General features: G+C 46.0%; 1 protein-coding gene across 1 annotated transcript; it reads right to left on the bottom strand.

Moving 5' to 3' along the window:
• Positions 1-5034: 5034 nt before the first annotated feature.
• LOC308175320 (neuronal acetylcholine receptor subunit alpha-4-like) lies at positions 5035-10124 on the bottom strand (the record flags this gene model as incomplete). Its single annotated transcript, XM_080551004.1, has 7 exons — positions 10002-10124; positions 9651-9695; positions 9398-9507; positions 7886-8102; positions 7023-7611; positions 6018-6181; positions 5035-5160 (listed from the first exon to the last, which is right to left on the bottom strand). Exons 2-7 carry the CDS (start codon positions 9678-9680, stop codon positions 5035-5037), a joined length of 1236 nt encoding a protein of 411 aa, XP_080407130.1. The 5' UTR covers positions 9681-9695; positions 10002-10124.
• Positions 10125-12345: the final 2221 nt, after the last annotated feature.

Genomic DNA, 12345 nt, shown 5'->3' with positions numbered 1-12345 from the left:
AGCATTCTGAAGTTAATTATTTACTTTTGGTTATTATAGCGCCACCTATGGTTTAATCATGGTCATTCTTTCTGCCATAGTTACTGATGCTCTCTAGTTGTGGCATGCAAATTTATAGCATTTTCGGTCAGGGACTTTGAGCTATTTGACCAAAGCGGGGAAAAAGAATAATAAGGATTATACCACCAATAACAATACTGTTCCTACGTAGTAGTAGTAGTAGTAGTAGTAGTAGTAGTAGTAGTAGTAGTAGTAGTAGTAGTAGTAGTAGTAGTAGTAGTAGTAGTAGTAGTAGTAGTAGTAGTAGTAGTAGTAGTAGTAGTAGTAGTAGTAGTAGTAGTAGTAGTAGTAGTAGTAGTAGTAGTAGTAGTAGTAGTAGTAGTAGTAGTAGTAGTAGTAGTAGTAGTAGGAACACTAATTAAGACAAGTATCCCAGTTCTAGTGGCAGCTGTCATGTGAAAAAGATAGGATACTACATGAAAACCATTGTCTTTTTCAACATATTTAAACATATGGACATTTGATTTTCATTTGAACAATATTGATGGATGGAGGTAATATAACTAATCAAATGAAACAGAAATTATTATTTTCTTAAATATTTAATCTATTTGTAAAATGGAATTAATGGAAATGCAATTTTCTTGTGAGCAAAAACAAGACACCCCCCACATGTATTGCTACTTTGTGTATTGCTACTCTGTGTGTAAATGATAAGAACATTGTTAGAGAGGATTTTGGAGGAGCCTGTCTTATTTAAACCTCAGACATTTAGTTTGGTTTGCTCTTGATTGTTGAAGTGAGTGGTGTCACCATGGAGAGATAAATCGAGCTCTCTGAGGCCTGCAGAAAGAGGGTTGTAGATGTGTATGAGTCTGGGAAGGGATTTATAAAGATCTCCAAACAATTACAAATCAGCCATTCCACTGTCCTGAAAAGAATTTACAGGTGGAAAACATTTAAAACAACTGCCAACATGGCCAGGTCAGGCCGTCCAAGCATTTTCAAACACCATGACTTCTGGAACAATGTGTTTTGGATGAAGTATTTATGCACAGTAACAGAAGACTTGTTTGGTACAAACCAAAGACAGCATTTGAGCACAAGAACCTCATAGCAGCTGTGAAGCCTGGGGGTGGAAATGTAAGCAACTTACCATGAGAGGAAGGGGGTTGTGGAGTACCCTGTACCAGTGGTAAATGTCTCCACAACCCCCTGCCCTCGAATGGTTAATTGCTTTTCTACAAAAGCTACCACATAATATAAAAAATACACAGATGTAACATTATTAAAAATACACAGTTGTAAGTTGTAACATTAAATTCATTTATTTACAATCATTAATCATTTCTTGACTTACTTGACTTAGGTCCTTTTTCTTCGGGTGTGAAGAGTAGGGCTCCGACGAGTTTACGCCACCGGTCTCTGTCCCTCGTCACAGCGGCCGCCGCCTTCCGGGGTCTCAGACCCGGCATGTCCCGCTGCCCAGGGTTCGAGTTATGTGGGAGCCAATGGGAGCTGAGCTCCCATAGAGATGGTCTGAGGCTCTCTGAGCTCCCATGAAGGCAGTAAAATCAAAAATCTGTGGGGGTCGCTAATAATACATTACCACAACTATTATTTGATCAAAATGTCAATGTAATGAATATTATTTAATTTATATTATAAATATTGTAAAATAAACATGTTTTCCAAAAGAACTACGCGCACCATTAATCTCCTGTGAATGACAGTATGCCTTTGACTGCCTGCACTTCACCACCAAGACACCATGGGGCGCAGTAGAATATTGTGCAACAGCAAAAGGTTGATTAATCAGCTGTGCGGTAAACCGTTGGAACACACAGTGCACAGCTGATTAATCAATTAAACCAATAGAGTGAGACACCAGTTGCCTTTCAGGAAGTATTGAGATTGTGCACCTAGCCTATTATTGAGAAGCAAACATTCATTCATTAGCTATACAGGAGTATATACATACAGTAGTAACTACCATGCCGCCCAAAAAAAGGCCACTGCTGCCGACCGGGTCATCAAGCCTAGAAAATTTCGGGTTTTTATCAAAGACAAATTTGACCCTCTCCCGTTCATCCAATCTTGGATAAAGAAAGGACATCGGACGTCAGCATCATGGGTTCCAGGACCGCGACCGCAGCCTACTGAAAACAGACCACTTTGGTCTATCTTGTCTCCGTAAAGGTAAGGTGGCTTTTACTTTTTACTAACCTAGTGTACTAACCTAATGTATTTTTCGCTCCTTCTGTATAGCAAAAATAACACAATTATTGGCCGAGATACATGTGTGACTATCGCTTTTATAGCTGTTGTTTCATGTGGGGCTGTTGATGTGGTGAAATGAGTAGCCTGCAGCTGTAGCGTCAGGATATGTTGGGATTTGAGGATGAGGATGATGTTTCGGTACCGGTACCGTTTTTAAAGTATCGATTTGGCACCGGTATCGAATAAAACCCAAACTGTACCCAACCCTAACTATATGTTTACATGCCAACTAATTAGCTAATTCATTTCTGTCATTTAGAGCTGAGGGGAGCAACAGAGAGACGGACAACAGGACAGCAACAGAGAGACAGACAACAGGACAGTCACAGAGAGACAACGGGAGAGGAGAGCAATAGAGACAGAACTGAATGCACTGAACCTTTTTTTTATTCTTTGCATTATTAACACTGTTGTGTTATTGTGTTATTAAAGTGTTTAAGTGTTTTATGGTAAAGCATTATGAGTGGTGTGTGTGTGCAGGGTGCTCGTGAGTTGTATATTTTGGGGAGGGGGGAGGCTTGTGTATGGGGGCGGGGGGTCCTCACACAAAGGAGTAGCCTAGGGCCACTGACCACCTTAATCCGCTACTGCCTATAGCTAATTAAAACTTGTAAGTCCCATCGCTGTGTGGGCATGATTCGCGCGTGCATGAGAACATTTCGCACTGTTATTTTGGAGACCCCCACAGAGTTCAGCTTATAACTCGAACCCTGCCGCTGCCTCTCGACGGTTCTCCTCCAGGTTTCTTTGGGGCGTCCCCCTTGTTCTTCGTCCATCAGGGGTCCATCTGAGGGCTATTATATATTATATATTATATATTATATTATAGCCTATGCGTTGACGGTCATCCGGGCTTTTCCTCAACACGTGGCCGATGTACTTCCATCTTCTCTTTCTGATCTGCGTGCTTACTTACCATCTCTATACCAGCACGTTCTCTCACTTCTTCGTTTGACACCCGTGTATATATATATATCCTTCCGCCACAGAATATAGTTCCATAAACAACATTAACGATTGCATTGTAGGCTTGGCCACAATTCACTGGCCTTTGAGCCAACTTGTTCGTGATTGGTGCCTTGGAATGCCACTCCAGATTGGTAGACTGCTATTGGCTTAACAGTGGGCGGAGTCAGCACAGGTGTTCTTAATCAGATTGATTGGGAGGCGCATTGATACTGGAAATGCGGTCGGAGCTGAACTGAAGGGAGTTGGGGGTATTTACCACTGTTGCTAGCCAATCAGAATCCAGTATCAAAACATGCTGTTGGAGAAGTCATTGCTCACCATCATAGAATCCACTATGAATTCTATATTGTATCACAGGGTGCTTGAGGAAAATGTGAGACCATGCAAAATTGAAGCTAAAGCAGATGTGGACCATGCAACATGACAATGACCCAAAACATTCCAGTAAATCCACCAACGAACGGCTCAAAAGAAAGAAATGGAGAGTTCTGGAAAGGCCAAGTGAAAACCCGGATCTGAATCCTATTGAGATGCTGTGGGGTGATTTGAAACGGGCTGTGCATGCAAGACAAGACACCCCTCAAACACCACACATCTGGAATAACGCTGCATGGAGGAATGGGAAAAACTGTGTCAGAGATTTAATTGAGGTTATTTCAGCCAAAAAGTGCAATACCCAGCTATGAGGGCAAGTTAGTTTTCATTGTTTGTTTTGTTAACACATTCACTTACTTTCAGAATGTCCTTTTTGGCCATTTATTTGTTATTTATTATATCTCATGGACCTCAATATATCCTGTGTATCAACAGCCAGTCCAGGTGTGTCCCAATGATCTAAAGCAGCAGCGTCCTCCTCTCTCTATCTACATGTCCTTTATGCTAACTGACCTGGAAAGAATTAGGCACCTTTAAATCATTTAGAAATCACCTAAAACAGTGGATGATCAACACACACATCTGTCAACATTGAAATGTCCTGTCCTATACCTGTATGTCATGTGTACCGCCTGTCTGTGTACCGCCTAACATGTCTTACCTGTACAGTCTGTGTTGCTTGTTTTTAGTCTGCTTATCGTGCGTATATGTTGCTTGCTCTTTTAACCCCCTATGTTATGCCCTTAAGCTAAATGCTTGTCCTGTCTACTTTTTTGTGCCTAGGTCTACCTATATTTTATCTTTTAAACGTACTTTTTTCCTCCAGGGAGCCGTATAAGACATCATGGCATAGGGACTGCGGATGAAAACTAGCTTTCGGGCTAACTCTGGTGTATTTACAATTTATTTTTGTTTTATTAATATGCACTGTCCCTTGAATAAATAAATGAATCTGAATCTGAAACACAGGACAGAAGAAGACAAGAGGGAGGACGACTTTCAGCTGATGGTTTCATCTGTTCAGGTCTATAATGTCAGTGCAGAAGAACAGTAGGAGACAAAGAGATACGTAAAGGCAGCACTCGAGTTGAGGGGGGATGAGGGGGGATGGCATCCCCCCCCCTGAAATAAAAACAGTCAAAATCATCCCCCTTCTAAAACTGCCATCCCCCCTTTCTATCCCTTATGTCATTTTATCAATGAACGTGGCATTACTGCTATTTCAACATTTAGTTTTGCGCATATTGAGTAAAATACTGTGGGCGAGGGAGGGGGCACGCACACATGCAATGACATTTTTACCAAGTCACTGACGCTGTGGGGATGCTAAAATTGTCCCCATATGATAAAATCCACCATCCCCCCTGATTGTCTTTTACAACTTGAGTCCTGAGTAAAGGAATGGAGCTTCTAGATCATTCCAGCCAGCCAAGGAGGCAGGAAGAGGCCGACGGTCCCCAGGATGCACACCAAGATGAACACACAGAGGAAGATGCGGTCGATCACCATGGCGACATACTTCCACTCCTGCTTGACCTGGAAGGCAATGGACACAACAATACATCCGTGTCTCAGTCCAGTCAGAGAATTAGCAAGACAATGTTGATTATTAGTTCTGTTATTATGATCATAATGTTTCCTTATTATGTGAACCGGTTTTAACTCTGTTGTAGTGTGTTGTTGTGTAGTGGTCATGTGACCTTGAAAAAGGTAGCCACATCATGAACTCACTGGCATCATTTATGGTGTGTGTGTGTGTGTGTGTGTGTGTGACATAGATGGTCAATCATTAAATACACATTTCATAGAGACAGTACAAATTATTGGGCTATATTTTCAGCCGGCATATAACAGAAGCTGGTCCAAACGCAGGTGTATTGTTTAGTTTGCGTCGGCAGTAACAGGTGAAATTACCAGTGCTAGGCTAGGGGGCGCTGTCTCGCATGCACTCAGGTGGGCTGAATAGCGGTCAGGTGCACTGAACAATTCTGGCCTTAAAATTAGCACTAATATTACAGACACGCCCGCTCCTAACACCAGCTCCCACTTTCGCACTAGAACTTGTTTTTTTACGTAGAACAGCACAGAACCCATAAGGTTGTGAAAGAATTGATTTCTCTTCCAAAGCATGTAGCGTGCAACACAAAACATATGTTACGGTACATGTGGGAATACGGTACATGTGGGAAAACTAGGGTTAGGGTTAGGTGCTAGGGTGCTACGGTTAGGGTTAGGGGTAGGGGTAGGGTTAGGATTAGACTTGCCAGCATGTACCAAGTCACCCTAGCACCCAACCCTAACCCTAGTTTTCCCACATGTACCATATTCCCACATGTACCGGTCCGTAACACATACACCATACTGTATTCTTATTCAGTCACTCATCCACCTACAGAGAAGTCCATGTCCTCAGCTCGGAGGTGGTCAGCGATGTACTGCACCCCCTCCACAGCCTTCCACAGGGAGGGGGACAGGGAGAGGAGACCCTGGGCATCCCTGGAGCTGCTGGAGCCTCCAGCCTGGGTGACGTCTGCCCGGCCTGGACCCCCGCCGCCTCCTGTGTGACGCCGACACAGGACAGGACAGCTCTGCCTCCTCTCCTCCCCCAGGGGGTGGGGCTGGTTCTGGGAGAGAGGCTGTAGCTTACCGAGGCTTTTACCATTCAAGCTCTGCGATGAAATACAATGAAAATAGAATTGAATAGAATAGAATGAGCATTTTCGATTTTTCAGGGGACAAGCGGATATTTGTCTTCTGCCTTTGCTGACCCTCCAACACAACACGCACACACACACACACACAAACACACACACACACACACACACACACACACACGCACACCTCTAAACTGGGGTCCTGAACCAGCATCCATACCTTGGAGGCCTCCTCGTGCAGGCTGCAGTACTGGATGCTGCGAGAGCGACCGCGGACAGAGCTCTGGGGCCTCTCTCTCTCTCCCAGGCCATACTGCACACTGAGGGAACGGAGCTTAGGCCTGCCCTGGCAGTGGTGGTGGTGGTGGTGGGGGTGGTGGTGCTTTTCCCTGGGCCGATGGGGGTAGGGGTGGAGGGGAGGAGGAGGAGGAGGAGGCGGTGTGGAGCAGCCTGGCCGGGTGGAAGAGAAGGAGGAGGAGGAGGAGGAGTGGGGTGGTGGTGGGGGTTCCTCCGAGAGGATGGTGTACTGGCTGTGGCTGGAGGAGAGTGACCCGCCCAGACCCGGAGGCTTCTGCTGCTGCTGCTGCGGTAGCCCCACCAGGGGGGCCTCCGTCTCCGTGCACCGACCCAGGGAGAGAGAGGACGAACGGGCCAAGCTGTCCTGGGGGGCACCCTGAGGGGAGGTGGCGGAGGAGGAGGTGGAGGGGGAGAAGCAGGGCTCGTCCCCGGGACCAGAACACACACCGCCCCGGACACCGTCCCGCCCCCCACCCCCGCTGCCGCGGCCGACCCTGGTGCGCATCATCTCCACGAGCTTCCCGCCGTTGACGTCTTTGACCACGGCCGGAGGACGCCTTATGCACAGGACGCCGGGCACCACATCCAGGAAGACGGCGCGCACCCAGCACGGCATGGTGTGCGTGCGCGGCGATCGGTGGTGCACGTTGAGCACGAAGATGGTGATGATGATGGAGAGGGTCTTCACGAAGATCATGGTGAAGAGGAGGTACTCGCCGATCAGGGGGATGACCAGCGAGGTGGAGGGGATGATCTCGGTGATGAGGAGGAGGAAGACGGTCAGGGAGAGGAGGACGGAGATGCACAGGGTGATCTTCTCCCCGCAGTCGGAGGGCAGGTAGAAGACCAGGACGGTCAGGCAGGAGATGAGGAGGCAGGGGACGATGAGGTTGATGGTGTAGAAGAGAGGGAGCCTCCGGATGAGGAAGGAGTAGGTGATGTCGGAGTAGACCTCGTGGCAACATTCGTACTTCTTGATGTTGTAGTTGGCCACGGCGCTGACGAGCACCCACTCTCCACTCTCCCAGTAGTTCATCTGCGGTCCGGAGAGAGGGCAGGGAGAGAGGGAGAGAGAGAGGGAGAGAGAGGAAGGGAGGGAGGGAAAGAGAGAGAGAGAACAAAAGAGAAAGAAAGCAAGAGAGAGAGAGAGATGAGAAATTATAAAGGCATTCCGTTCATATTTACCCATAACAGACAATGTGTCCTCAACGTCACAGCCTGGAATGGAATGACAGAGGAAAAGAGCAGAATTCTCACCTGCTCCATGTTGGCTGGCCACTCACCTGGTACACATTGTGCTGGCCACTCACCTGGTCCACGTTGCTGGCCATGCTGACCAGGTCGATCTTGGCCCTGTCGTAGGTCCACGAGCCGAACTTCATGGTGCAGTTCTGCTGGTCGAAGGGGAAGAAGATGACGTCGATGCTGCAGGAGGACTTGTAGATGGCCGGGGGGACCCACTTGATCCAGCCGTCGTGGAAGAGGTGGGCCTTGGTCAGGTGGGTGACGGTGAAGTCACCGTCGGCACTGGGGAGGAGAGAGAGGGGGGAGCCAAACGAATCACACATCGTGACGTTAGAATTATAAGGTTCTATCTCAATTTTGTCAAAATTTTGTTTTTTTTACATAATCTGATCCATTAGGTGTTTATTAATGCCTGTGTGGTGCCTGCAAACTGTGACACTTTAAAATAACGTGAAAAAATACTTTTGTGCAATATGACAACCCTAGTTGACTATCTGTGCAGTATAGTACAGTGGATTGTGTACATAGCCTTTATTTATGTAAACCAGCTCCTTACCTTCTTGTGATTTTATGCTTCTTCTAAAATGTTTTTTTTTGTTTTCCTTTCCTAACACCAGTGGAGCCACCCCTCCTAAATTTCGTTGTTTGGTACCTGTACTGTAGCAATGACAAATAAAGTCCATTCCATTCCATTCCATTCCATTCCATTTTTAAAATGTTGACATTTTTGAGTTAGTAATTAATAAAATACAAAGGTTCCATCTCACAGAACATAATGGAATGTGAAAACTTTGACGCTCAATATCTCTGAACTACCCTAAACGGAGATAGAACCGTAATTCTAAGCTCACAAGATGGAGAGGTAGAGTATCTTAACTCCATGGTTAGTATGTGGATGGAATGTATATGTACAACATTCTGTATTTAGGGTATTTGGATGGAGTTTATGTCTATTAGGGGAGGCTGGTTGAGGCATCAGCTACCTCCACCAGCCTTCCCTGATATGTATATGTTACGGTACATGTGGGAATACGGTACACGTGGGAAAACTAGGGTTAGAGTTAGGTGCTAGGGTGACTTGGTACACGCTGGCATGTCTAACCCTAACCCTAACCTTAACCCTAACCCTAGTTACCGTAGCACCCTAGCACCTAACCCTAACCCTAGTTTTCCCACATGTACCGTATTCCCACATGTACTGTAACACATATACTATACTATTTTAACCGCCTATGATTAATGTATGCTCTTTTAACCCCCTATGTTATGCCCTTAAGATAAATGCTTGTCCTGTCTACTTTTTTGTGCCTAGGTCTACCTATATTTTATCTTTTAAATGTACTTTTTGTGCCGTATACAACATCATGGCATAGGGACTGCGGATGAAAACTAGCTTTCGGGCTAACTCTGGCGTATTTACAATTTATTTTTGTTTTATTAATATGCACTGTCCCTTGAATAAATAAATGAATCTGAATCTGAATCTGAAATCATGTATTTGAGGGTGGTGGGTAGCCTGGAAGTCGGGGGCTATAGTGTATCAATAATGACACTTTGGGGTGAAAACCTAAACATACTTGTTGTACAGAACGATGTCTGGTCTCCAGATGAGCTGTGAGGGGATCCTCATGGACGTGATGTTTTCATATTCTCTAGGGTTCCATCTCAGTTTGTAGTCGTACCACTCCTGAAAGAGCAGAAACAACAGTAACAGTATGGCAACAAACAGACACCTCGACACCAAATCGCTGCCCAAAAACTGCTAACCCTAACCCTAACCCTAACCCTATTGTCGACAGTATCCGTATGATTAAATGGAGAGATACTCACTTGTTTCACCCAGACGTTTGTGGTCATCATTTGATTTTTCTCGTCCTTGGAGAAAAAGAACAGTTGGCTGTTGGAAGGGGATATGTACTGTATGATCACGGTCTTAAATGACTGATAATGTGCAAATTCATGGTACCCCTTGAAAAGAAAGGTCACATGTTTCAACTGTCATACTGTAATATCTGGCCCTAGCATAGATTACTTTTTCTTGTGATGACTGATAGACGGACGTTTCACTTACTTAGACAAATATATTTGTTGTAAGTTGCTTTGGATAAAGGTGTCTGTTAAATGCCAAAAGTGTAAATGTAAATATCACAGGAATGAAATCAATGGTTCATTGTCCCTCACCACGTCGATGAGCTGAGCGATGGACAGGCCGAAGCGTACACTGACCACGTCAGTGGTGTTAGCGACGGGCCGCGCTAGCTTGTTGTAGCGGCTGAAGAGAGTGTTCAACAGCCTGTCCTCCGCCTGAGCCCAGGCCCCGGGGTGGGAACACTCTGGAGGAGGGGAGGGGGGAGGGGGGAGGGGGGGGGGAGAGGTGGGGGAGTAGTGGAGGGGGGAGAGGTGGGAGAGGTGGGAGAGGGGAGGAGGGGAGGTGGGAGAGGGGAGGGGGGAGAGTTGGGAGAGGGGAGGAGGGGGAGGAGGGGAGGGGGGAGAGGTGGGAGAGGGGAGGAGGGGAGAAGGGGAGGGGGGAGAGGTGGGAGAGGGGAGGAGGGGAGAGGTGGGAGAGGGGAGGAGGGGGAGAGGGGGGAGTAGGGGAGGGGGGAGGAGGGTAGAAGGGGGAGAGGTGGGAGAGGGGAGGGGGGGGAGTAGGATGTTGTTTAGGATGAGTAGGATAATGATGAGAATTAGGGGGAGAAACAAAGGGGAGGAAGAGAGACAGAGAGACAGAGAGACAGAGAGACAGAGAGACAGAGATCCAGAGAGACAGAGAGACAGAGAGACAGAGAGACAGAGAGACAGGGAGACAGAGAGACAGAGAGACAGAGAGACAGAGAGGAAGAGAGACAGAGATAGAGACGGAAATGAGAGGAAGATGGAAGATGGAGGGATGTGAAGAGGGGAAGGAGAAAGGAGTGATTTTAGAGGGAGGGGGGAAGAGGGAGAGAAGGAAGAAAAAACAACATTATTTTACATACAATTACACATTCCACGTAAACATACATTATTCACTGTAAAGTGTATATGCACCTGCTTTGATTGTTTTACTAACAACACAGTACACGCTTCATGGTTCAATCCCATTTTATGTCCCCCATTGATCAACCTCCAACCATCCAATCTCCATCTGCTTCATATTCCTCTCTTACTAAAATATAATGGATCCATACCAGCACAATGGAGCTCTTCATCTTTGGAGTTTGCATGCAGGGAGCATACACTACCTTCTCATCTATCCTTCTCTGGCCTTCAATGTAATCCCTGTGTTCTCTACTAGAGTAATCCCATAATGGTAATACCAAGATGCCTTTCCCGTCAGTAATATCTGTACGTGAACTTGAATGACCTACAAAAACGAAGTCATATAACCATAGCAGTGGAGGCTGGTGGAGGTAGACATCGGAGGATGGGGCTCATTGAAATGCATGGAACGGAATAGGGAACGGTTCCTTATTCCATCCCGTACATTACATTGAGCCCCGTCCTCCGACGTCTACCTCCACCAGCCTCCCTGAGCTCATACATTCAATTGCATGACGCAAGACGTGTGTTCTTTTGGCTACATCATGTGGCTCATACATTTGATCATGTGTGTATCATGACTTGGTTGTTTGAAAAGATCTCAAAAATAATATAATTGATGGTATAATTTGGGTTCATTCACAACTGAGACTATCTCTTCCCACTAGAGGGCACTGTTACAACATAGAGTCCAACAGTTTCTACTAACCTTATGTGTGCGTTCTGCAACGTAAGATTAGATCAGATTCAACTTTATTGTCATTGCATTGTACAGAGTACTGAGACAACAAAGTGTAGTTTGGCATCCAACCAGATAGTGCAAATAGTGGCATAGTGCAAAATACATGATATTATAGACTGTGCATGATACTACAGTGAGTATAAATAAATGAGTATAATATATACATGAGATGAATATCAATATGATATGTACAGCTGAACAAGGGCAATAGGTATTGAGGTATGTTACGTGTCATGTAAGTTGTATAATTGGAGACCAATAATTATTACCATAATAAATACAGTATGTATAAACAAGCAGTAGTGCAAAAAAGTTCAATTGAAGTCCTGAGTGTGCAGCCAGTAGAGGTATGGGGGGGGGGGGGGTACACTGATACTGGGAGATCATGTTCCTCTTGTTGGGGGGTGGAGGGAGGGTGGTGGGTTCAGCAGAGTAACAGTTGCAGGGAAGAAGAAGCTGTTCCTGAGCCTGCTAGTGTGGGAACGGAGACTCCCGTTCCTCCTCTCGGATGGTAAGACGCAGTGGCGGCTGGTGCTAACATTTTTGGGTGGGGCACAGTCTTAATAACCAGGGTTCCCTTTAACACATTCAATCACCAATCATTCTGATCGTATTTTCTCTCTTCCCCTCCTAGACCCAAACTCACAGTGGTGGTTGTGAAGAAGCGGATCAGTTCCAGGTTCTTTGCCCAAATTTGCGGCAAGATGGCCAACCCACCCCCTGGAACAGTCATCGACACTGAGGTCACCCGCCCAGAATGGTATC

The sequence above is a fragment of the Nansenia antarctica genome (genome assembly GCF_963989245.1).
Source record: "Nansenia antarctica genome assembly, contig: SCAFFOLD_160, whole genome shotgun sequence".
Classification (NCBI taxonomy): Eukaryota; Metazoa; Chordata; class Actinopteri; order Argentiniformes; family Microstomatidae; genus Nansenia; species Nansenia antarctica.
The sequence above is the reverse complement of the archived record's forward strand: the minus strand, read 5'-3'. Positions and strand labels throughout refer to the sequence as shown.